Consider the following 26,317-nt stretch of genomic DNA (forward strand, 5'->3'; position numbering starts at 1 on the left):
GAACACCCCCAAAGGCTCTTTTAAGAGCCACCCACGTTTTCAAAAAGAGTGCGTTTCATAATATTTGGTTAACTAATCATTTTACGCGCATGCGTAATCTGAACCTACGGTTGAAAATAGTAACTCAAGTTATATGAGACTAGTAAACCAATTCTCAGATAACTGCTATGATGACTTTGTTTCACCTACTTAAATACTTGCTCTGTCCGATCTGTAAAGACTGTGTCTGTTCCCCAAATAGTGAGGTCAAATATAAATTTAATGTAGGCTCTAGAAGGAAAAAAAAAAAAAAAAACAAAAAAAAAGCTAAATGACCTAAAACAATTTTTTAAAGTTTTGGCTCCTAAACATTAGAGCAATGGCACAAAACGCAGATATTGTAAATTAAATGATCACAGATAATAGTTTTGATGTACTCTGCTTGACTGAAACCTGGCTAAAATCAAATGATTATATTGGTCTAAACGAGTCTATTCCACCAAACTACTGTTATAAGCATGAGCTCCGTCAGACTGGTCAATATACAGTGATATTCTCAATGTTACCCAGAAAACTAATGCTAAAAATAGGTGTATATCTGTCAAAGGGATAACTCTATGGAATAATTGTGATATGGAATTACAATTATGTAATTCACTTTGCAAATGTAAGAAAATGTATAAAAACATGGTGTTAAATAATTATATGACTCATTATCAATACATTTTATTTATTATTTAACAAATTCAAGTAATGGTTGGAATAAGTATTTCTGTAATTATGTACAGTCGAGGCCAAAAATATTGGCCCCCTTGGTAAATATGACCAAAAAAAAGGCTGTGAAAATTAATCTGCATTGTTAATCCTTTTGGTCTTTTATTTAAAAAAAAAAAAAAAAATCACAAAAATTTACCTTTTCATTGGATAATAAGAATTTAAAACGGAGGGGAAATATCATTAGGAAATTAATGTTTTTCTCTAATACACATTGGCCACAATTAATAGCCCCCTTTTATTCAATACTTTTTGAAACCTCCATTTGCCAGTTTAACAGGTCTAAATGTTCTCCTATAATGCCTGATGAGGTTAGAGAACACCTGACAAGAGATCAGAGACCATTCCTTCATCCAGAATCACTCCAGACCCTTTAGATTCCCAGCTCCATGCTGGTGCTTCTCCTCTTCAGTTCACTCCTCTCAGTTTCAGTAGGGTTCAGGTCAGAGGACTGGAATGGCTTTTGCAGAAGCTTGGTTTTGAGCTCAGTGACCCATTTCTGTGTTGTTTTTGAGGATATGTGTTTGGGTTATTGTACGGTTGGAAGATCCAAACATGGTCCATTATAAGATTTCTAACAGAGTCAGTCACTTACTGATTTTCTATCTGTTGGTATTTGATTGAATCCATGATGCCATGTATCTAAACAAGATGTCCAGGACCTCCAGCAGAAATATAGGCCCACAACATCAAAAATACAGCAGTATATTTCTTTGTACACATGGGGTACTTTTTTTCTCTGTGTTCACCAAACCCATCTTGAGTGTTTGCTGCTAAAAAGCTAATTTTTTAGTTTCATCTGACCATAGAAGCCATTCCCATTTAAAGTTCCAGTCGTGTCTGATAACTGAATATGCTTTAGTTTGTTTCTGAATAGGATACTTTTTCTTGTAACCCTCCCAAACAACATGTGTTGATGCAGGTTCTGTTTGACATTTTTTTTTTTAAAGGTTTTCTGAACCAGAGACTCAACTATTTTCAGCAATTCTCCAGCTGTGATCCTTGGAGAGTCTTTAGCTACTCAAACTCTCCTTCTCACCGTGCATTAGGACGATATAGACGCACGTCCTCTTCCAGGCAGTTTTGTAACATTTTCTGTTGGTTGGAAATTCTTAATTATTGCCCTGATGGTGGAAATGGGAATTTTCACTGCTCTAGCTCTTTTCTTAAAGCCACTTCACTAATTTGTGAAACTCAATTATCTTTTGCTGCACATCAGAAATATATTCTTTGGGTTTTCTCATTGTGATGGATGATTAAGGGAATGTGGGCTTTGTTTTCCCTCCTCTTTATATTTTTGTGAAGAGGGTAGACTGTTTTGTATGATTTCATGTTTATAATCATGCTGGAGTGCTCAAAATTGTGAATATGAATGGGAATATACTTCAGAGATATTTTACTCATAAGAATTTTTAGGGGTGCCAATAATTGTGACCAACGAGTATTTGAGAAAAACATTATTTTCATAATGATATTTCCCCTGCGTTTTAAATTCTTATTATCCAATGAAAGGATGCATTTTTGTGATTTTTTTAAATAAAAGACCAAAAGGATTAACAATGCAGATACATTTTCAGAGCCTTTTTTGATCATATTTACCAAGGGGTCCAAAATTTTTGGCCTCGACTGTATGTTTGTAATTAAACATACATTTTGGGAAATATATTTTGTAACTTGTTTATCTTGTATGATCAAATCTAGTGAAAAAATGTATGTGCATTGGTTAAATATGTATAAAGGGTAGGCTTTTTCAGAATTTATTTATTCATTTATTTTTTGTGAAAAGTTGTCTGTAAGGACTGGAATAAACAGAATTGATTGATTAAAACAGGATACAGGTTTAACTCGTTCGAAATACTTCTGCTTAATGTTACACTGTCAGATATGAAAAATAAATCTATAGTATCTCTTGCTCTGGCTACTGTGTATAGACCACCAGGGCCATATACAGATTTTCTAAAAGAATTTGCAGATTTCCTCTCAGACCTGTTGGTTACCGTTGATTAAGCACTAATAGTCTAAGATTTTAACATTCATGCTGATAATACAAATAATGCATTAGGACTTTACTGACCTAATAAACTCTTTTGGAGTCAAGTGAAACGTCACCGGGCCCACTCATCATTTTAATCATACGGTAGATTTAATTTTATCGCATGGAATCAATCTTACCGATATAGATATCGAAATAACCTGCCTGATTTATCTCAACTGGTCTGTGTACCCATAAATACACACAAACTAGACAAAATGACTAGCAACATGGACACTATCTTCTCTTATACATTAGAAGCTGTTGCCTCAATCAAATTTAAAAAGGTTAGAGAAAAACATACTGTGCCATGGTATAACAGTAATACCCATTCTCTCAAGAAAGAAACTCGTAGTCTTGAGCGCAAATGGAGACAAACTAACTTGGAAGTTTTTAGAATTGCATGTAAAAACAGTATGTCCAGCTATAGACAGGCTGTAAAAACTGTCAGGGCCGAGCATATCCACAAACCAAAACAATCCAAGGTTGTTATTTAGCACAGTGGCTAGATTAACGAATGACCAGACGCCACCCAATCTAAATATTCCCTCACAGATAAATAGTAACGCCTTTATGAATTTATTCAATGATAAAATAGATAACATCAGAAATACAACAGCAAATGTAGATTCTACAGCATTTAATACTTCAGTTTTATCCATCGCACCCAAAGATAAACTGCACTGCTTTACAACTATAGGACAGGACGAGTTAAATAAACTTATCACTGCATCTAAACCAACAACATGTTTATTAGATCCTGTACCCACTAAATTACTGAATGAGTTGATAACTGTAGCAGAAGAACCGCTTCTCAATATTATTAACTCGTCATTATCTTTAGGTCACGTCCCAAAACCATTCAAGCTGGCAGTTATTAATCCTCCTAAACCACAACTAGATCCTAGTTAACAGACCCATTTGAAATCTTCCAGTTATGTCTAAAATTTTAGAAAAAGTTGTCTGCTCAATTGTGCTCCTTCCTACAAAAAAAAAAAAAAGAAAAAAAAAAGATCTCTATGAAGTATTTCAGTTGGGTTTCAGGCCCCACCATAGCACAGAAACTGCACTTGTTAAAATTACAAATGACTTGCTTCTTGCTTCAGATGAAGGCTGCATCTCATTGCTAGTTTTACTTGATCTTAGTGCTGCGTTCGACACCATAGATCACGACATACTCATAGATAGATTACAAAACTATACAGGTATCCAAGGGCAGGCTTTAAGATGGTTTAGATCCGATCGCTACCACTTTGTTTATTTAAATGGGGAGTCATCTCATTAATCACCAAGTATGGAGTGCCACAAGGATCTGTCCTAGGTCCTCTGCTATTTTCAATATACATGTTGCCCCTTGGTAACATTATTAAAAAATACAGGATTAGTTTCCACTGTTATACTGATGATACAGTCTCAACAAGACCAGATGAAACTTTTAACTTATCTAAGCTAACAGAGTGTGTTAAAAATGTAAAAGATTGGATGACCAATAATTTTCTCCTATTAAATTTGGATAAGACATAAATATTATTTATTGGACCAAAAAAACAAACAAACAAACAAACAAAAAAAAAACCTTACACAGAATCTCTTGGTTTACAATTTGCAACTAGACGGATGTACTGTTACTTCCTCTACAGTCAAAAATCTGGGTGTTATATTAGATAGCAACTTGTCTTTTGAAAATCATATTTAAACAGCATTCTTCCATCTTAGAAACATTGGCAAGCTACGAAACATGCTACCTGTTTCTGATGCAGAAAAGCTAGTTCATGCATTCATGACCTCTAGACCGGACTATTGTAATGCACTGCTAGCTGGTTGTCCTGCATCTTCAATAAACAAGCTACAGATAGTCCAAAATGCAGCGGTTACGAAACTATGATCATATTACCCCAATTTCAGTCTTTGCACTGGCTACCTATTAAGTTCAGTATCAGTTACAAAATATTATTACTTACTTATAAGGACCTTAATGGTTTAGCTCCTGCGTACCTAACTAGACTTATACCATGCTACAATCCATCACGCTCCCTAAGGTCACAAATCTCTGGACTTTTGGTAGTACCTAGGATAGCAAAGCCCACTAAAGGAGGTAGAGCTTTTTCACATTTGGCTCCCAAACTCTGGAATAGCCTTCCTGATAATGTACGGGGTTCAGACACACTCTCTCTGTTTAAATCTCGATTAAAAACACATCTCTTTGGCCAAGTATTCAAATAATGCATCTCATAATCTTGTACTGCAGTTGTATCTGATCAAATGCACATTATTATTCTTTAGCTTGGGTTAAACAAATCAATTTTACTTGGTTGGAACAGCAGCTACGCTAATTATGTCTCTATTTGTTTCTCTGTTTTGCCACGGAGCTTCAGTCTGGATCCAGAACACCTGAGAAGAGATGATGACAACCCTGAAACAACATACAGAACTACCAAATTTTGCTATAAATTTGATAGCAACATATAATAATTGATTTTTATTTATGATTTTTCCATACATCTCTGCCATGTGTACATTAACTGACAGTCACCACTAAGCTACTACTAAATATATTGCAGAAACCTAATTTTATGTAAAGGTTTGCAACGATTTGTATCGTGAAAAGTGCAATACAAATAAAGTTTAATTGAATGGACATAGAGGTGTTTTTGTCTTATATAAATTTTTAATTGTTTTTATTGAAAAAAAAATGGGATTAAGCGGGTTAATATTAAATGAAAGCCGTGTTAATTTAATGTGCAAAACAATGAAAATAATTAATTTTTCTTCTTTCTTAATCTTTGTGTGTTTATCACAAAGACATCTTGAGCGGGAAAGTCAGACAAAGAAGCGCGTGTGGGAGGCGACGGGAAGCGTTCAAATTTAGAAGCCTGTGATTGGCTGATGTGTCTGTCTAGCCGCCGATTTCTAACCAATGAAATATGTTTCTTTCATTCATTGTGGGAAAAGACACAATCAGGGAACAGCAGCCAGCCCTCTTAAATTAGCATGAGCATTCAATAAATACCCAGTAAATGCGCTTGAATATATTCTGATTTGTTCTACAGATCGAGAGAAAACATGCCTGAACCAGCGAAGTCCGCGCCTAAGAAAGGCTCCAAGAAGGCCGTCACTAAGACCGCCGCTAAAGGAGGAAAGAAGCGCAGGAAGTCCAGGAAGGAGAGCTACGCTATCTACGTGTACAAAGTGCTGAAGCAGGTTCATCCTGACACCGGAATCTCTTCTAAGGCGATGGGGATCATGAACTCTTTCGTCAACGACATCTTCGAGCGCATCGCCGGGGAGTCGTCTCGTCTCGCTCACTACAACAAGCGCTCCACCATCACATCGAGAGAGATCCAGACCGCCGTGCGTCTGCTGCTGCCCGGAGAGCTGGCCAAAAACACGCCGTGTCTGAGGGCACCAAGGCCGTCACCAAGTACACCAGCTCCAAGTAGAGCTCCGCTCCGACTCTCCGAGACCCAAAGGCTCTTTTAAGAGCCACCCATCTGATCCCTTAAAGAGCTTTCAGTGTTCTGTGGCTTGGTTTTACCAGGAATTGATTTTGCATATTTGGCGAATAAAAACCGTTATCAGAGTTGTGAAGTTGGCTAGCGTTGCAAGCTTTTAATACGTAACTCCGAGCTTCTTTTAAATTAAGTAAAAATGCTTGTTCGGAAATTGACACGCAGCTAGTTTTCTTCGTATTCTTCAGTGCATTTGAACTGCAATGCACGCTGTCTGCTCTCAGTGATCAGTGCAGTAATGTCATTGCTGTAGCGTAGAATAATTCGTTAAACACTCCTTTCCTTCGCTGGAGAAAAATCACGTTCAACATGAAGCACGTAACACTGTAATCCAAGTGATGATGGTCTTAGACATAATGTAGGAGTGGGATGTCTTTCTTTTGTAAGGTACATTTTTGATGTTTTTGTAACGTATTATCACGGGCTATAATAAAATAGTAGGGCCTATACTCATACTAACAGTATATAAATATATTTGGTTTGAATATATTTTATTAGGCTATAACTGTCTATATCACGGCTCCCCCTTTTTCTTTTCTCCAGTCCCTCTTCTGCTGATTGGAGATGAGTGGATTGTGCCCAGTTTGCTGATTTTGTAAAATAACTTCTGTTTTTTTTGCTTTTCAAATAAAAGAGTGTTTCCAGGCTCATTGATTAGTAATAAATAATTGATAATAAATAATCAAATATTACTGGGCCTTTTGTTTGAAGGCAGCGGTTTCTTATTTGTCTCGCGAGAGTTGTCATCAGTGGTTATTGTATAGAGCAGTCATATCACGGTCCTAGTAACAAAATCTCTAAAATACTGGTTTAAAAGACGCAGTGACAACATGCACTTAAATATCATACATAGGGCTCGATGTTCATCAGTGTAATTATAATGGTTTACGATAAATAACAAAACCATCATCAGAAGTGTACTCTGCTACATATTCACACTTTCTGTTGAAAACCGCTGTACAGCTTTTTTTCGTGTTTATTTGAATATATTACTCAAAATAACTGCATTTGTTTCCCTGTTATTTTCTTTTCTATTCATCAAATTATCGTGCATAGAAAATAATAGGTAGTTATTTCATGTTTATCAGCATATTAAAATGATTTAAGAATTATGACACTGAAGACTGTAATGATGCTTTATATATATATATATATATATATATATATATATATATATATATATATATATATATATATATATATATATATATATATTACCAGCGCATGAATCAATCGCATTTTAAATATATTCATATAAATAATAATTAAAAAAAAAGTTACAGACAGATAACTAATCTGCAAAGATGTTCTGATACACGTGTTACTTTGTGTTGAAACAGATCGTCAGGTATTCGCTGAGGCTAGTTCTGTGAGGCTGGGTGTTGAGTCTACACGGTTCTCATGTAGCAGTTAAGTTCCGCGACGCCGCTCTGCAGCAATTCATTGTATTCCGCCTTTCAACGTGTGAACATACAACCGCTCAGAGACATGGCTGAAGCCGCTCCAGCTGCCGCCGCTCCGCCGGCTAAAGCTCCCAAAAAGAAATCGGCGTCTAAGCCCAAGAAAACGGGGCCGAGCGTCAGAGACCTCATCGTCAAGACTGTGTCCGCGTCCAAGGAGCGAAGCGGCGTGTCCCTCGCCGCCCTGAAGAAGAAGGCTCTTTCTGCGGGCGGCTACGATGTGGAGAAGAACAACTCCCGCGTCAAGCTCGCCATCAAGAGTTTGGTGACCAATGGCACCCTGGTCCAGACCAAAGGTACCGGCGCCTCCGGCTCCTTCAAGCTCAACAAGAAGCAAACCGAGACCAAGAAGAAACCCGCCAAGAAAACTCCCGCGAAAGCAAAGAAGCCTGCAGCCAAGAAACCCGCCGTCAAGAAATCCCCCAAGAAGGCGAAGAAACCGGCCGCCACCGCTGCAAAGAAGGCGACAAAGAGCCCCAAAAAGGTGAAGAAGCCTGCTGCTGCCAAGAAACCAGCCAAGAGCCCCAAGAAAGCAAAGAAGCCTGCAGCCAAGAAACCAGCCAAGAGCCCCAAGAAGGCCAAGGGAGCCAAACCCAAGACGGCAAGGCCCAAAGCAGCCAAGCCTAAAAAGTCGGCTCCCAAAAAGAAATAAGCGTCAGTCTTTGTGTTTTATTTTCTTTCCAAAACAAAACGGCTCTTTTCAGAGCCACCCACTTGCTACAGTTAAAGAGCACAATTGTAATGATTAAAATTGAATGCTTTTGCGCATTTAAGATTATATTTTATCAGTATTAGCTCAATATGTCGAAAATGCATTCTATATAAAAGTCTGTTGATGATTGCGTCATGTTTACAACAGAATGCTAAATATAATTTCAGATAAAACATGAATGAAAGGCATGCAATTCAACAAAGACTAGATCTGATTTGAAGGAACCATCAGAGGCTTTTTAAAAGCGAGCGTTTTTTTTTATCAATATTTATGTGAACCTGCGATTTTATACTTTGGTTACTTTGCCATTATTTTATCTTCTTTTGCAGTTAATCACGTGTTTTGCAAATAAATATAGATTCGTTTTCTGCGTATCTGTGTATTTATTTTATACAGGATTAAAACGAAAAGCTGGCAGAGAGGGGCGGGGTTTAGAGTTTTGGAGGGGCTTGCAGTGATTGGTTTGCAGCTGTGGCAGACTCTGACCAATAGACGACGAGCTCGCTCTCTTAAAAACTGATCGTCAAGCCACGGCGCTGTATCATTTCTGCGTTTGTCTGCAGCGTATACTACAACTGAATAATGAGTGGAAGAGGCAAAACCGGCGGTAAGGCCAGAGCGAAGGCTAAGACTCGCTCCTCCAGAGCAGGGCTGCAGTTCCCCGTCGGTCGTGTTCACAGACTTCTCCGTAAAGGCAACTACGCTGAGCGCGTCGGTGCCGGTGCTCCGGTTTATCTGGCCGCTGTGCTCGAGTATCTGACCGCTGAGATCCTGGAGCTGGCTGGAAACGCCGCTCGGGACAACAAGAAGACTCGTATCATCCCCCGTCACCTGCAGCTGGCTGTGCGCAACGACGAGGAGCTGAACAAACTCCTGGGCGGAGTGACCATCGCTCAGGGCGGCGTGCTGCCCAACATCCAGGCCGTGCTGCTGCCCAAGAAGACCGAGAAACCCGCCAAAACCAAATAAACACGAGTACACCAAACTCCCAAAGGCTCTTTTAAGAGCCACCAACTTTCTCTATAAGAGCAGTTTGAATTCTATGATACATTAGAACAGCGTTAATTCTTTTAATACATATAGTACACACAATTTGCGTTTATCTACACTGGACACAAGTGGTGCCAATAGACAGAATTATGAGTCTTACTGTGTACATAACTCAGTTTGAGTGAAACGGCACAAACTGATCCTCAATAATAAAAAAAGACTGTTTCACATAAAATGTTTCACTGCTATGAGGAACATAACACATCTTACATTTATTGTAACATCCTCCACCTCACTGTCAAGTGTAGTGTAAATAAAGCATCTTTTTATAAGCTCTGATTCTAACAGAGCAGTCTTCTAATGATCATATATGTAAAGGAGAACAAATACGAGATACTGAATAGAAAACATTTGAGCGGGAAACGCAGACTGTCGCTGTCTGTTCGAAAACAGGTAACGCACTGTCATTGGCCGCCTCACGTTGCGACGTAAACACAATAGCCAATCAAATGCTGCTGGTGACGCTCCGCCCAATGTGGCAGGAGAGTTCAAAAAGCCCCAGCATAAGACTATAATCATATTCTGTTGAGGAACACGAGACGGAAGACTCTTGAAAATGGCAAGAACCAAGCAGACGGCTCGTAAATCCACCGGCGGTAAAGCCCCGAGGAAGCAGCTCGCTACCAAAGCCGCCCGTAAGAGCGCTCCAGCCACCGGCGGCGTCAAGAAGCCTCATCGCTACAGGCCCGGCACCGTGGCTCTGCGAGAGATCCGTCGCTATCAGAAGTCCACCGAGCTGCTGATCCGCAAGCTGCCCTTCCAGCGTCTGGTGCGAGAGATCGCTCAGGACTTCAAGACGGACCTGCGCTTCCAGAGCTCCGCTGTCATGGCCCTGCAGGAGGCCAGCGAGGCTTATTTGGTCGGTCTGTTCGAGGACACCAACCTGTGCGCCATCCACAAGACGGACCTGCGCTTCCAGTGCCCAAAGACATCCAGCTGGCGCGCCGCATCCGCGGAGAGCGCGCTTAAACTCCCTGCTGACTCCCACTCAGCACACAAAGGCTCTTTTAAGAGCCACCAAAATCACACTGAACGAGAGAATTTCTGAGTATAACGAGTAGAAAGTAACACTTCCTTAATATTTTAAGGAATCTTGTCTGGGTCTTAGTTTTATACGTTTTTATTAACTTTAGTTTCCCATTATAGAGACACAGGCGAAACGTAACCGATGTTAAATACTGTTAATTACTAACTTTCACAACGAAACATAAATAAATAAAACAAAAATAAAAGTAAATAAAACAAAATACAATATTTCTAATGTGTGTGTTTGTAGTTCAGCCAAGTGCAATTTCATAAATGTTAATTGTAAATTCACAACTACGTCATAAATGTATCTTGCTATGTTTAAGTCGAGGTAATTTCATTATAATTGGTGCTTATTTACGGGGGAAGTCAGAACCACTGACTTGATGTTTGATTGCTCTCCGTTTACTTTGGTGCGCGTTCCTGCGGCTCAACTGTTGGAGCGACGATAGACAGCCATGACGATGATGATGATGATGTGAAAGTCCCAAAAGTGTCTGCCGCTGCTGGCCAAACTGATGCCCAGAATTGTATTTTTGTGACCCCTCCCTCAAATATTATTGAAAAAAGCTATAGAGTTTAAAATAGAACTTTAATAAAATGTAAACGTAAATAAATAAATTGTAATTGAATTGTATTATTTATCAATTACAGCTGTAGCTCTAGACAGTTACCTGTGGTTATGATTTAATTAATACTGTTGTCTGATTGAGTTTATTGTCTCAAGTATTCAGAAATCAAAAGAAAAGAAAATTAAGCAGTTTTACTAAAATAAAATGGTAAATTTTTTGTAAGGGTTGTGATGTCCACATTTTTTGTTGAAGAAATTATAGAGGCTGTAGCATTTCTATCAAAAAAAAAAAAAAAATATATATATATATATATATATATATATATATATATATATATATATATATATATATATATATAAATAAATAAATAAAAAGTGGCCAAAAATCAAAATGGATATTTGAATTAAATGTTTGGTCAATATTAAACAAGGATTTGATCGTTCTGTAAGTGTAACAACATCAGTTACTAGGCCTTTGGCGTCCTTCGCAGGCATTTGTAATAATATGTAATGCATAAATTGTTTATTTTGTTTTACATTGTGTATTTGAACCCTGTAAGGCCCACTGTTGTAATATTACAACGTCAGTTTTAGCTCCACTAAAATAAACCTGTACTTGTTGTTTAGCCTTTAAGATCACATTTACACAAATAGTAGGTCCTATTGTTCAGTCCTGTGATGTTGTTGGGTGGTATATTTAGTAAATAGGTCTGTTTACCTGTCCATAAACTTAACCTGCACACTTGCTTCAAGGGACCTTTTTTATATAGATTAAAGGTGCACTCCTTTTAAAGTCTTTGGATACATTCAACAATAAGTGTCCTGCGAAGTACACTTCACAGGGTTTTTCACGTGAGATTTCATTCCAAACGCAGAATACATGTTCAGTGTGACGGGCCACAAACAGCATTGTGAGGAGGCCACTGCCGCTTCAATATAGTATATCCTTTGGAGTGGTTAATTAAGTTAAATTATTATTATTTGAAATAATAAATGATTTGAAGGACTTCTCCATGAGAAACTTGAATAGTATATAATTGCATGTCTTCTCACTGCAACGCTCTCTCCTTGGATTGAGAAAAGCACCCAACACGTTAAAACACATTTACTCTTCTGACTTATTATGACAGCTTACTGTAGGTCACAAAGGTAATTAAGGCCTCTCTTGTACATGACCAATTTACCATTAAAGCATTTACTTTATTCTTCATCTTTAAACATTAGAAAATAGAAAATAATATGTGACCCTGGAGCACAGTGTTTAGTCGCTGGGGTATATTTGTAACAATGCCCAAAAATACACTGGGTCAAAATTATAGATTTTTCTTTTATTAAGGATATTAAGTAAAGATCATGTTCCATGAATAGATTTTGTAAATTTCCTACCATAAATATTAATTCATATTAATAATTTTGAAAACTTGACACTTAAGACACATAAGGTTTTGTGGTGCAGGGTCACATATTGTATGAAACCTTTAGCTGAGGAAAAGAGGTACTTCATATCTGGATGTTTATGGGATGTTTCTGATTAGAGCTTGGGTTTGAACAACCCACACAGAAGCAAACTCCTCACCTCACCGCGGGGGTCTCACCAGTGATCTTACAAGGTTAAATAAAGAACTGGGGCCGGTTGCACACTGGTCATAATTTTTTTTATATTCAGTTATGAAAAGGTAGGCTGGTTTTATTTGTATTGGAAAAGTAAGACTGATAACCACTTGTCAACTGCTAGTTAGTCTTGTATAGTATTTTCTTAAAGGGGTCATGTGACGTTGCTAAAAAAGAACATTATTTTGTCTATTTGATGTAATGAAATGTGTTTATACAGTTTAAAAAACACATTAAATTCTTGTAAACAATTCCTAATTAATGTCATAAATGTGATCACCAGTCATCATCCAAATTCTTTCATTTAGAACAGCGAGCTGCAAGAACAGCTTACATTTCCAAAAACCTGCAGTACTCAAACAAGAAAAAGTGTGTATGTCTGCTCAGACCCTGACGTGACGCTAAGCACTTTTCCACGTCAAAGCTATACATTCCACGTTTTCATAAATAGGAGCGTTGACGTGGATTTAAGTGTATGCACACTCTAAGATCAAATCTGAGCGTACACACACACTTTATAAATGAGGCCCCTGGTCTTTGTTCATCATATCTGGTCTGTGGGTTTAACTGTAAATTCCCCTACAATAGGGAATATTGAAACACCCAATAATTTCCGCTTTTCTGATTTGACCACATTTTCATGTCACTTAAAGTCTTCATTTACAGCTTATGTTTGCCAACTCCTTAATAGGTTTTTTTGTTTGTTTTTTGTTAGTATGTTTAACAGTCAATAATTAAAGAATTTATATTTTATGAACCAACAACATCAGCATCAGAGTCTTTATCACGCATCACTTAATTTTAATCGAATTGGACCCAAGATGATTCTTTCTGAAAGAACACTCTGCTGTTGCTGTAGTAACTAACACAACTTTCATGCGCATCTGATTGACATAAACCGCACGCTATTATTTCAGTTTTTTTTTAATGGATATTTCAGCTAACAATTTGATTTTTAACATTCAGTTGAACAACTTGAAGTTAAAGTTAAAGATTGTCCGCGGTGATGCTGTTCTAAATCCTGCTGCACCACAGAGTGCCACTTAAAATTTTTTTTTTTTTTTTTTTTTTTTTACCACTAAAGTCACATAATATTTGTCCCAAATTATTGTTAATGTTGGTAATAACTTATATCCTAGCCTGGAAGATTGTGTATCTTTCCGCCCAACCTTTTTCTGTCAGTATGTTTTATATAGGGAGCTAATAATAGCCATAGATTGCACTTTCTCTTTGTTTGCTCTGTTTTGTTAAACACCGTACTTCAAACTCATCGATGCAACTCTGTTCATTCCTGAAGTGAACTTCTATATTAACTGTTTTGGACTGCTGTCTTGAATTGGGTGCAATACCTGTGAGTTGCTCTAAACGCGGCACTGTGCTTCTTGTCCGGTGAGTGACTACATTCCGCCCATTGAAAAAAATAAATAAATACACGTCCTTGAACGTGCGAAATTACAAAACATATACATATATTTATTTTATTTTTTTTTTTTTTTTTTTTCAAAATTATCGCTAGGGACAGTTTGGCAGTCACAAATGTAATTAGTTGACTTTACTTAGAAAAATTGAGGAAACCGATTGCCTTAAAATTTCCAAGTAAAGTATTTTATAATTTTTTAGTTGGCACAACTTAATAACATTTGTATACCAAACTTTTTAATCAAGTATACTTGAGTAAAGCTGACTCAAAATCATTAGTTGTGTTAACTTCTTATTAGAGTTCACATTACTAGGAAAAAATGTGGAAACTGATTGCCTAAAAAAATTGAAGTAAGCTGAACTAAAAAAATTAAGTTATGACAAAAAGCAACACCTGACCTCAGGTAAAACATTATTTTATTATCAATTGTAAAATACAGTGTACCAAGCAATCTTTAGACACTCCTAAATATAAAACAATTTTTAATTTAATCACAAAAAGCACATATCCTGTTAACAAATGAGCAGCGCAAGTGCAAGTGCAACCAAAAAAAAAAAAATATATATATATATATATATATATATATATATATATATATATATGACTGATGAATGAATTTCGAATTTGACAATCTTTGACCTGAAATGAACTGAGGAACAGTTGACCTTTTAAAAGCATCAACGTTAGCTTAATGCAATTTTTTTTTAAACTTTGCAGTGTAAAAATATGTTAAACAAAAATATTCAACAATAAAACCATTATACGATTCAAAACCTTTTTGTGTATTTTAGAAAATCTGTGCAACAAGCTTAAAGATACAGTAAAGGGATAGCCCAAAACTGACAATTTTGTCATAATTTACTCTCCCACATCTCATACCAAACCTGTAAGTTTGGATAGTCTTTGAAACACAAATATTTTAAATTAACCCTGAGCGGTTTATGTCCCTCTATTAAAAGTCCAGGTAACCAAAACTAAAAAAGATCCAAAAAGATTATCAAGATGTCTTTGTGACTTGTTTTAAGACTAGACCCCTTTCACTTACAGGTTTTGGAAAGAGATGAGGGAGTGTAAATAATGACAGAACGTTCAGTTTTGGGCGGACTATCACTTTTAAAACAATCTGAAAAAGCCTTCACTTACATGAGCAGCATGTTTTTAAGGACTGACTGTAGTTTTGGTTTCAGGGATTTGTGTCCCAGAGAAAGAAACACTCTTTGAATAAAATCAAAGGTGTTCTTGAGCTGTGGAGGGTACTCCAAATTGAGCGCATATATCAGCCCAAAAAGTAGCCACATGGCATCCGGGAGGTTTTCAATATTGTCCATCACAATGGCTCATTCAAGGATAATTGCGGTGTGTGAATTCTCTAAATGCAGTGTTTGTGAAGAATCCTGGCTGCCTTCTGTTATCACAGTCAGAATCCCGATGGAAATCTGGGGTATGTCACAATCACAGTCCTAATAAAAAAAAAAAAAAAGAACAGCACTATTAAAATTCTGGTTACATTAGAAAAATTAAATCTCACAAATGTACATGTATCTTAAAGAATCAGGACCATCACTTTCTGTTCAACATACAACTAACAGAGATAAACAATGCTTAAAATGTTGTGTGAAAATTAGACATTGTAAAACACAATGAACAGTACGATGACGGCAGAACATACACAAGAAAAATGTACAATTACATTTAAAAATATTTTGTAATTGTTTTGTGTCTGGTCTGTTTCTGGGACTGAATGCCTATTTGTGATGTATGTGTGGGGGATTAGAGTTTAGAATAAAATATACAAAGAATGGTACTTGCCAATGTTGCTTTGAAAAAGTCAGAGGTTTCTTCTCCAAGAAGGAGAGGAAGTCCACGAAGAACTGCTGTGCGATTAGCAGTGATGTCAGTGCCCTGGAAAAAGAAGTTTAAAATTAGTCAGCAAGAAAACCATTTTTAAAATTAAGTGATGACATTGCCTGAACTGAAAAAAAACTTACATAGAATGAAGTTTTACAGAATTTAGTTTAAGAAAGAAGCAATGACAAGCTTACCTTCAACTTAATTTGATCAAGAAACTCTGAAAGCCTTTTTTCCAACTGCCCCTTTTTTGGTTTCAAAAATTTTCAGAAATCGAGCTGTATGTTGATCAAGTGCTGTGAAAAAATCTTGCTTGAGGTTTTTGCTTGTTATGCGAACAAACTCTGCATTGATCTGTAAAAGGAAAAAGAACAATGCTTTATCTATTAGGCTTTTGGTTACTGTGTTAAAGGGATATTTGAAAATTGCCACAATTACTCTCATGGTGTCCCAAATGTAACAGATATTCTTCAGATAAACGCAAATGTGTATATTTAGAAAAAGAGAGTTAATATAAGGTCATATGGAATGATGTCACGATCAATGTATATATGCTTTTAAGAGCTTTCACATTCTTCACACTCAGAGATGGACGACTTTAAGAATTTGTATCTGAAGAAATTCATATAAATCTGGAATGGCATGAGGGTAAGTAAATGTTGTTATAGGTTGTGTGATTTATTTGTTACTTACTTGTCGTTCTGTGAAGAGTGATGGCCATCTTTGAAGAGTCTCTTTTACTGGAGACTCAATCTCAACAATCTCCTTTCTCCTCAAGGAAAAAGTGGAATCCATGTTCTGTGATATCAGGGTGGAACTTGGATGACATTTTTTCATTTCCTCCACAAGTTGTAAGCGTTTAGATTCCATGCTGCACTCATCCTCACCAGCAGGATAATTGGGAAGAAAATTGATTTCAAAATGTTTAGGCCTTTTAACACTTCTCAAAGGATCTTGGCCTCCCCTTTTCCCTACATTTATAAGAACATCTGTGCATCCAGCTCGTCGTAGCTTCGTTCTGTAATTTCCCATTTTAAACTTGAGGCTGTTCTTCCAGCCATTCCATCCAGTGGAGGAACCTGGTTCAGTGAGGCATGGATGTTTTTTGACTAGTGAAGATGCAACATCATTGAAATCGTCGTCAGAGGGATATGCTTTGAAGCTGTACATACACTCAGCAAGTTTTTCAAGAATTTCGTGTTTCATGTCCCTGGGAACTTGCATATATGTCTGGTCTCTCATATACAGAAGGTTTCCTTGGCGCAATCGGAACTCAATATCTACAGGAAAATTGGGGACTTCAAATGTCTCTGGCCACTGAGCCTGGCGTACATGAGATGACCCTTCTTCAGAAGACAAAGATACAATGTCTGTGTCAGCTGTACTTGCTGTAGGAGATGGAACAAGAGAGATCACCTTTAAGGTGGGCCTCTCAGGTAAATCTGCAATGTCTGTGAGGTTAATTAGTGCATTGTTAAAATCAGCATCTTCGTACTGAAGAGAAAACTTGTATGGAAGACCCAACTTCTCTTCAAGATGCTCCATCAATGTCTCCAAAGTTTGTGGTTTACTATGCAGTGTGATTTTCCGTATGTCATTTTCATTCACTATCACTCTAAGTATAGTTCTTGTCTCCATTGCGTTCTGTGAACCTAACAATGAGAAAAATCTATTAAATTTACACTCGAGTTCACAATAATAAAGGGATAAAACTGGGAATTATTTTATTTACTCACCCTCATGTTGTTTTAACCCTGTATGACTTTCTTTTGCTGTACACTTAAGGAATTTGGAAACCAAAACACGTTCAGGTTGCCATGGAAGTCATTGGGGAACTGAAACTGTTTGTTAATAAACACTATTTAAAATATATTTTATACACCAAAAGAAAGTCATGTAGGTTTTGAAATAATATGAGGGTGAGTAAATAACGGAATTTACTTTTTTAGGTGGACTGTCCCTTTAAATGTTCAATTTAGCAAAATATATAATGTTTTGCTGTAACAAATGTTCTGCCCTAAATTTTGTAGGGTGATAGTGGAAAAGGGTCATTCAATTCAAACAGCTTTGTGACTGTAATTTCTGATACATGGCTGCACAGTTCATAGGAACGTAGATGCTCAAGTGTACCACGCTGTCTGTTGTTTGCATACAAACAAAATTTCAGTGTTGATGATGACAATTTTTACAATTTGCCTAAAATCAGGCAGACATGAAGTTGCACCAGCAGACAGAACCATATCAGGACTGTAGTTGATCCCATCAATGCACACTTTAGATGTGACAAGGACAGTGCTTTGGGTAACAAAATTCTGCTGAAGCACATTCTGTACACTCTCAGGAAAAGATGAAGTCAGTGTACATGTGACTTTGTCCATCTGGACAGAAGGTTTAAAAAAGGATGACGAGTCCATGTGGTATGCTATCATTCTCTGATGTCTGAGAGCCAGAGTTTGTGTGACATTTTTGAAATTTTTTTGTCTCACAAATAATTTGTTTGAAGAACTTATGCTTGCCTTCAAAACGCATGGTCCAGACATCTCTAAGTGGCCCATATGTCCTTATTAGTTGTGGATAATGTTCGATGTAGTGGTGTTTGGGACGCAACACAAAATGAGGAAATACTTTTAAAAGCAAACCTCTGTGCTCTGAAATTTTAGCCCCAAGAAAATCAATAGTATCATCAGTAAATCTGAAGGATGTCGCCAGTTCTAGAATGTCTTTCAAAAGCATTAAAATCTCCCATGTTGCATCATTTTCTGGGATATCGAAGCCAATCATTAGTGGGAGAAGTCTTAAAAGTGCCCAATTTTCATGGCCGTTGCCCCCAATCGTGCCTCTTGAGGCAAATGTAGTTGGAATGACCTGAGGTTGATCGGTCTTGTCTATGAATTTGTATGGAAATTGTTTGATTGTTCTGTTCACATACTCAAGGGCGATGCACTTTTTGTTGATTAAATCATTGAGGCACAGTGCCATTTCAATTGGTATTACACCCTCCAAGAGATCATGCATGATGTCAGGTGGAAAGCCACTGACAGAGTGAAAATGATCAAGCTCATTTAAAACACACCTGCCTTTTACACCATACTGTTTTACCAAATTTTGGTCTTTTAAAACTTCCTCAACTTGCCTGTCATGATTCACCTTTGTCCTGGGTTCAAATCTTCCTGACAGTACGTCTTTCTGTTGAATTTCACTCTTTTTCACCATGCAAAAGCGGCAAGGGTGTTCCACGATGAAGCTCTCTTGAAATCCTGCCAAGGAATGAGCACCAAGATTGTCAGCAGATACATTGAGAACAGTTCCCTTAACACATTCCCCTAATTGCTCCAAAAAGACACCATGTGTCTCCAGAGTTTTGAGGTCTTGTACAAGAGGGTGAAGGACTTTCTCATATCCATATTGTTTTACTTCACTAGCCTTGCATAAAAGTGCCAGCTGAATTGCCTGAAGAGATGACCGGTGTTTAGATGGAAGATTAGCAAGAACCCAATAGACGCCGAACATCTTGTGTTTCTTTTTTGAAGTGCCAAGAGGATTAGCAATCTCAAATTCATCAGTGTACATGGTAAGCAAAATCCTAAATGTCCCTGCCACCAAAAAATCATTCTCACGATAGTTAGTGCTGTCTTTGTAAGAGTTGATCCCATTTGCATTTTCAAAAGGAGCAAGAACTTTCTCAAAAAACATCAGTTCTGTTTTAAAAGCACCGGTAGCATATTTAGAATTGGCACATAAGCAAATGATTGGGAGTCTTTCCCAAGTTTATATTCTGTTGGTACAACAATTGGAAACTTTTTCTGAAAATATGATGGTCTTTTACCGACTGTAGAGAGAGGCTCACCAGAATCAGTCATTTTCAAGATCAAATTATTTTCAGTGACAGCTTTCACAATGTCTCTCAAAACAGAAGAATTATCACTGACTCCATGTTGATCTAGAATCTGCTGTATGGCATTACACAAAAGGGGCTTTGACAGAAGAAAGATCTGGTTGATTTGTTGAATTACTTCCTGTACTGCTGAATCGGAGATATGCAGAATGGTTTGCATCTTAAGAAAGAGCAAGCCTAAATTACGTTCTAGTTGATTCTGCAAATGATCCAGATTTTGAGTCTGGTCGTCTTTTTCATTTTCGCCAAATTCATTAGAATCCATTGACTCATGGTAAGACGTATTTTGAGCAACATCTTGTGGTAATTCTGCAGCTAAATTTTGAATTTCAACTGCAATGCTGGGTTTTAACCTTCCTCTGACTGCTTAATTGGTGTTCCTTACATTTGTGAGCATTAAATGTAGAATAAATCCTGCTCTCAAAATTGCAGTCATTGAATGGGCACTGAACCTTTTCATTCCTTTTTAAATGCTGACGCAAGTGGGTGAAAAACTCAGATTCTGTACAAGGTTCCTTAAATTCGCAGAGTGGACAGTGAAAATATTAATTGAGATTCTTTTGATACACTTGTTTGTTCTCCATCGTGTTGGGAATGACTTCTTGTTAAGTGCACCTTCAATGCATTAAATGACTTGAAAGAACACAAACAGTCTGCATGAAGGCATGGAAATGGTGTAGTTCTGGCGTAGCTTCCATGTTTAATGTGATAATGCTTCAATAGGAGAGCTCTCTTTTCACAGGAAAAAAAACAGTACTTACATTTCCATTGCATGTCTCAAGTCATCTCACAAAACAAGCACTGCAAATGAAGAAAATAATATTAACATACACACTTCTAAATGTAAAGTTTTGCATTTACATTTACGAATCAATATGTAGTGTTCAAACATATGAAATACGGTAGGGCGATATGGCAAAATATGAAATCACAATTCTACTTCATGTTGGTTTTATTATTATGCATTATAGCCAAACAAATTTCCCCATTTAAAAAAGAAAATAAAAAATACTTACAAATGTAACAGCATATAAAATAGAAATATCATCTATACTATATAAGCAATTATAATAGAATAGCAGACATTTTAGACCAAAATGGATGAAGATTAAAAAAAAAAAAAACATAACCATTATTTTATCATTGTTAATAAATAAATAGGAACAAAGATACACATTACATAATATGCTAATTCAATAAAATACTACATAGGCTTGAGTGTATGCATTATAACTTTATTCTTATTAAAGTTACTCTATTATAAGTTCTTCACTGAGAACCTACTCACAAACAAAAAAAAATAAATAATTAAAAATGTTCCTTGATTGAAAGCATGGACCTAACAATTAGAGACTTGCAATGCTAGACTCCTCATTTCGATTAACACAATCCAACACAATCCAATAATTTGATTAAAATAAAAACACATCCAATGTTCATGTGTAACACTAGTTAATTTAATATGATTATTACACGATTAATTATGTATACAAAGCAATTCAGACATTAAAAATAAGTCAATCAAGCACTGACTCACCTTTCCATGTGCTCTTCACCAGAAAATAATGTTATTCCGTTTCCGTTTCAAATCGGCTCCACCTACTGGTAGCACCGCGCATGACAACTCGAACATTTTCAAAATACTTATTATTTTAAGTAGAGGGTAATTGAATATTTTTGAGTTTATTAACTTTCCGTGCTAAAAAGTTGACCTTACTTTATTAAACTTAGTAAGGTCAATAAACTTATTCAAAATAAGTTAGATTCACTTAATTTTATTAGTAAGATCATCAGTTACATTTTACAGTGTGGATATTGTTAGGGACACGTCCCTGGCATCCCCCCCCCTAATTCTACACCCCTGGTATTTAGAGTAAAAGTTTCCTCAGCGACCAGCACGGATCAGCTCCAGGCATGATGAAGCGGATATCGTCATCTTTTGGAAGGTCAAACAAAGTAGTTTCGCTTTCACAGTGAAACACACAGCATCTATACGACATGGCGGCAACAACAATACTACAACGAGAATAAAAGGTACACCACCTTTCTTTGCGTGAATATCTGGGCGGTGTTATGCAAATCTTCCCCCATTGTGACGTAGAGATGTGGGGGCGTGTTAGAACGAACCGTTTCAGGGGGGTGTGGACGAGTCTTAACTTTTATAAAGAATATCTCTTTGGGTTTGAGACTTTAGTCTTTGCAACTTTACAGATCTTCTTTATGCACCAAGAACTTGTAACACTCCAAAGAGAAAGGACAAATTGAAATTGCATCATATGACCCCTTTAAGTTAAGGACTTTTTTCTTTTCAGAGAAGTTTTCATTACATGAAATAGCTAATAAAAGTATAATTTATAGAGAAGTATATATTTTTTTCTATAAATTATGATTTTCTTTTCTAGTTAAATTTGCATTGATAGATTATTATACTCAGAACTCAAGCAAACCAAAAATAAGTAGATCCCTATCATTTAGACTTCACTGAAGGCTATCTCATCCTCACTCTCATGATACAGAAGAGCTAGCTCTGCACTCTCCTATTGGCCTTTCCATAAAATATTGCTGTACTCATTTTCTGAAAATAAGAAATAATTATTTATACATAAATACTACTACAATAAACACTTTAAATAATTAACTGCAATCACATTGTTACTAGCTATAAAAAAAAATCCCATCAGGGAAATACATTACTGCAATTCCACTGTGGTGCAGCGTTGCCATATAGAAACATTTATATTTTCTTTTTAAAGTAAAACTATGTTAGACAAAGTTGAATTGTGAATATGAATTATATAGTTTACCTAAAAATGCCGCAAAAAAACACTTCAACAGGTGTCTTCCACGTGAAAGTGACTAAGAAAAAAAGATTTGGACGACATTCAAATGCCATATGACCTAAAAACTGCACATCATTGTCTACCTTAAAGCCTGCCCTTTCAATTCCCATAGAGCAATAGATTAGTATTATTTTTTTAAGAACAGTGAAATTAGTAGAAATTATAGGCAATATAGCAACTCCATATCATAAAGCCTTAAGCTTAGAAAACATTTTACACTGAAATCATATTAACCACTTAGACTATTTTATGTAATTCAAGCTTTTATAGACTGACGTTTTATCGGTCAAAGCAGTAAGTAACGCAAAATTGTTAGTAAACAAACATGATTATATTTGTGGTCAAACGCAAACAGGGTATTTCACTGCAAGAATAACAATGAAAAAAAGTTTGTGAATTGCGAACTTGAAACATTCAATATGAATACTAATTTTCCATAAATTCACACATCTGAGATTGATGAAAGTTACAAAAGCTCTTTAAGGGATTGAGATGGTGGCTCTTAAAAGAGCCTTGGGTCTCGGAGAGTCGGAGCGGAGCTCTACTTGGAGCTGGTGTACTTGGTGACGGCCTTGGTGCCCTCAGACACGGCGTGTTTGGCCAGCTCTCCGGGCAGCAGCAGACGCACGGCGGTCTGGATCTCTCTCGATGTGATGGTGGAGCGCTTGTTGTAGTGAGCGAGACGAGACGACTCCCCGGCGATGCGCTCGAAGATGTCGTTGACGAAAGAGTTCATGATCCCCATCGCCTTAGAAGAGATCCCGGTGTCAGGATGAACCTGCTTCAACACTTTGTACACGTAGATAGCGTAGCTCTCCTTCCTGGACTTTCTGCGCTTCTTTCCTCCTTTAGCGGCGGTCTTAGTGACGGCCTTCTTGGAACCCTTCTTGGGCGCGGACTTCGCTGGTTCAGGCATGTTTTCTCTCGATCTGTAGAAAAAATCAGAATATATTCATGCGCATGTACTGGGTATTTATTGAATGCTTATGCTAATTTAAAAGGGCTGGCTGCTGTTCCCTGATTGTGTCTTTTCGCACAATGAATGAAGGAAACATATTTCATTGGTTAGAAATCGGCGGCTAGACAGACACATCAGCCAATCACAGGCTTCTAAATTTGAACGCTTCCCGTCGCCTCCCACACGCGCTTCTTTGTCTGATTTTCCCGCTCAAGATGTCTTTGTGATAAACACACAAAGATTAAGAAAGAAGAAAAATAAACTATTTTCATTGTTTTGTACACAAAATTAACACGGCTTTCATTTAATATTAACCCGTTTAATCCCAATTTTTTTCAATAAAAACAATTTCAAATTTATATGACAAAAACAACTCTGTGTCCACTCAATTCAAGTTTATTTGTATAGCACTTTTCACGATACAAATCGTTGCAAAGCTTTACATAAAATTAGGTTTCTACAATATATTTAGTACTATAGTTGTAAAGCAGTGCAGTTTATCTTTGGGTGCGATGGATAAAACTGAAGTATTAAATGCTGTAGAATCTACATTTGCTGTTGTATTTCTGATGTTATCTAATTTATCATTGAATAAATTCATAAAGGCATTACTATTTAACTGTGAGGGAATATTCAGATTGTGTGGCATCTGGTCATTCGTTAATCTAGCCACTGTGCTAAATAACAACCTTGGATTGTTTTGGTTTGTGGATATGCTCGGCCCTGACAGTTTTTCACAGCCTGTCTATAGCTGGACATACTGTTTTTTACATGCAATTCTAAAAACTTCCAAGTTAGTTTGTCTCCATTTGCGCTCAAGACTACGAGTTTCTTTCTTGAGAGAATGGGTATTACTGTTATACCATGGCACAGTACGTTTTTCTCTAACCTTTTTCAATTTGATTGAGGCAACAGCTTCTAATGTATTAGAGAAGATAGTGTCCATGTTTCTAGTTATGTGTATTTATGGGTACACAGACCAGTTGAGATAAATCAGGCAGGTTATTTCGATATCTATATCAGTAAGATCGATTCCATGCGATAAAATTAAATCTACCGTATGATTAAAATGATTAGTGGGCCCGGTGACGTTTCACTTGACTCCAAAAGAGTTTATTAGGTCAGTAAAGTCCTAATGCATTATTTGTATTATCAACATGAATGTTAAAATCTCAGACTATTAGTGCTTAATCAACGGTAACCAACAGGTCTGAGAGGAAATCTGCAAATTCTTTTAGAAAATCTGTATATGGCCCTGGTGGTCTATACACAGTAGAGCAAGAGATACTATAGATTTATTTTGCATATCTGACAGTGTAACATTAAGCAGAAGTATTTCGAATGAGTTAAACCTGTATCCTTTTTTTCATCAATCAATTCTGTTTATTCCAGTCCTTACAGACAACTTTTCACAAAAATAAATGAATAAATAAATTCTGATAAAGTCTACCCTTTATACATATTTAACCAATGCACATACATTTTTCACTAGATTTGATCATACAAGAAAAACAAGTTACAAAATACATTTCCCAAAATGTATGTTTAATTACAAACATACAGTTGAGGCCAAAAATATTGGCCCCCTTGGTAAATATGATCAAAAAAGGCTGTGAAAATTCATCTGCATTGTTAATTCTTTTGGTCTTTGGTCACAGTTATTCCATAGAGTTGCCCCTTTGACAGATATACACCTATTTTTAGCATTAGTTTTCTGGGTAACATTGAGAATATCACTGTATATTGATCAGTCTGACGGAGCTCATGCTTATAACAGTAGTTTGGTGGAGTAGACTCGTTTAGACCAATATAATCATTTGGTTTTAGCCAGGTTTCAGTCAAGCAGAGTACATCAGAACTATTATCTGTGATCATTTCATTTACAATAACTGCTTTTTGTGCCATTGCTCTAATGTTTAGGAGCCAAAACTTTAAAAAATTGTTTTAGGTCTTTTATTTAGCTTTTTTTTTTTTTCCTTCTAGAGCCTGCATTAAATTTATATTTGACCTCACTATTTGGGGGACAGACACAGTCTTTATAGATTGTACAGCGCAAGTATTTAAGTAGGTGAAACAAAGCCATCATAGCAGTTATCTGAGAATTGGTTTACTAGTCTCATATAACCTCACTTAATATTTTTAACAGCAGGTTCAGATTACGTGTGCATATAAAATTATTAACTAACAAATTATTATGAAATACACTCTTTTTGAAAATGTGGGTGGCTCTTAAAAGAGCCTTTGGGGGTTTTCTTGATAACAGTGATGTGTTTATCCTCCGAAGCCGTACAGAGTGCGTCCCTGTCGTTTCAGCGCGTACACGACGTCCATGGCGGTGACGGTCCTTTCTCTTGGCGTGCTCGGTGTAGGTCACAGCATCGCGGATCACGTTCTCCAGGAACACCTTCAGCACACCGCGGGTCTCCTCGTCGATCAGACCGGAGATACGCTTGACTCCACCGCGGCGAGCGAGACGACGGATGGCGGGTTTGGTGATGCCCTGGATGTTATCCCGCAGAACCTTACGATGACGCTTAGCGCCTCCTTTCCCGAGTCCTTTACCGCCTTTACCTCTTCCAGACATTATTACAGACCTTCAATATTCTTCTTTGTACAACAGAAGATATGAAAG

At 36.9% G+C, this 26,317-nt stretch overlaps 5 protein-coding genes and 1 pseudogene across 5 annotated transcripts; 4 read left to right on the top strand and 2 right to left on the bottom strand.

Moving 5' to 3' along the window:
• Positions 1-5,800: 5,800 nt before the first annotated feature.
• LOC122145030 lies at positions 5,801-6,373 on the top strand (annotated as a pseudogene).
• Positions 6,374-7,727: 1,354 nt separating this feature from the next.
• LOC122145023 (histone H1-like) lies at positions 7,728-8,881 on the top strand. The gene is made up of 2 exons (XM_042756265.1): positions 7,728-8,408; positions 8,863-8,881. The coding sequence occupies exon 1, from the start codon at positions 7,783-7,785 to the stop codon at positions 8,404-8,406; it is 624 nt and encodes a 207-aa protein (XP_042612199.1). The 5' UTR covers positions 7,728-7,782; the 3' UTR covers positions 8,407-8,408; positions 8,863-8,881.
• Positions 8,882-8,990: 109 nt separating this feature from the next.
• Positions 8,991-9,476, top strand: LOC122145028 (histone H2A). Its single transcript, XM_042756274.1, has one exon. The coding sequence runs from the start codon at positions 9,049-9,051 to the stop codon at positions 9,433-9,435; it is 387 nt and encodes a 128-aa protein (XP_042612208.1). The 5' UTR covers positions 8,991-9,048; the 3' UTR covers positions 9,436-9,476.
• A 545-nt stretch (positions 9,477-10,021) lies between these two features.
• Positions 10,022-10,500, top strand: LOC109094567 (histone H3). The gene is given in 2 exon segments (XM_019108277.2): positions 10,022-10,432; positions 10,435-10,500. Coding segments are annotated over 2 exon segments (411 nt in total). The 5' UTR covers positions 10,022-10,072; the 3' UTR covers positions 10,486-10,500.
• Positions 10,501-23,263: 12,763 nt separating this feature from the next.
• LOC109094565 (histone H2B) lies at positions 23,264-23,679 on the bottom strand. The gene has a single exon (XM_019108274.2). The coding sequence runs from the start codon at positions 23,641-23,643 to the stop codon at positions 23,269-23,271; it is 375 nt and encodes a 124-aa protein (XP_018963819.1). The 5' UTR covers positions 23,644-23,679; the 3' UTR covers positions 23,264-23,268.
• A 2,045-nt stretch (positions 23,680-25,724) lies between these two features.
• Positions 25,725-26,317, bottom strand: LOC109094566 (histone H4). Its single transcript, XM_042756267.1, has one exon. It carries the CDS (start codon positions 26,267-26,269, stop codon positions 25,802-25,804), a length of 468 nt encoding a protein of 155 aa, XP_042612201.1. The 5' UTR covers positions 26,270-26,317; the 3' UTR covers positions 25,725-25,801.

Source organism: Cyprinus carpio, unplaced genomic scaffold (genome assembly GCF_018340385.1).
Source record: "Cyprinus carpio isolate SPL01 unplaced genomic scaffold, ASM1834038v1 S000006825, whole genome shotgun sequence".
Classification (NCBI taxonomy): Eukaryota; Metazoa; Chordata; class Actinopteri; order Cypriniformes; family Cyprinidae; genus Cyprinus; species Cyprinus carpio.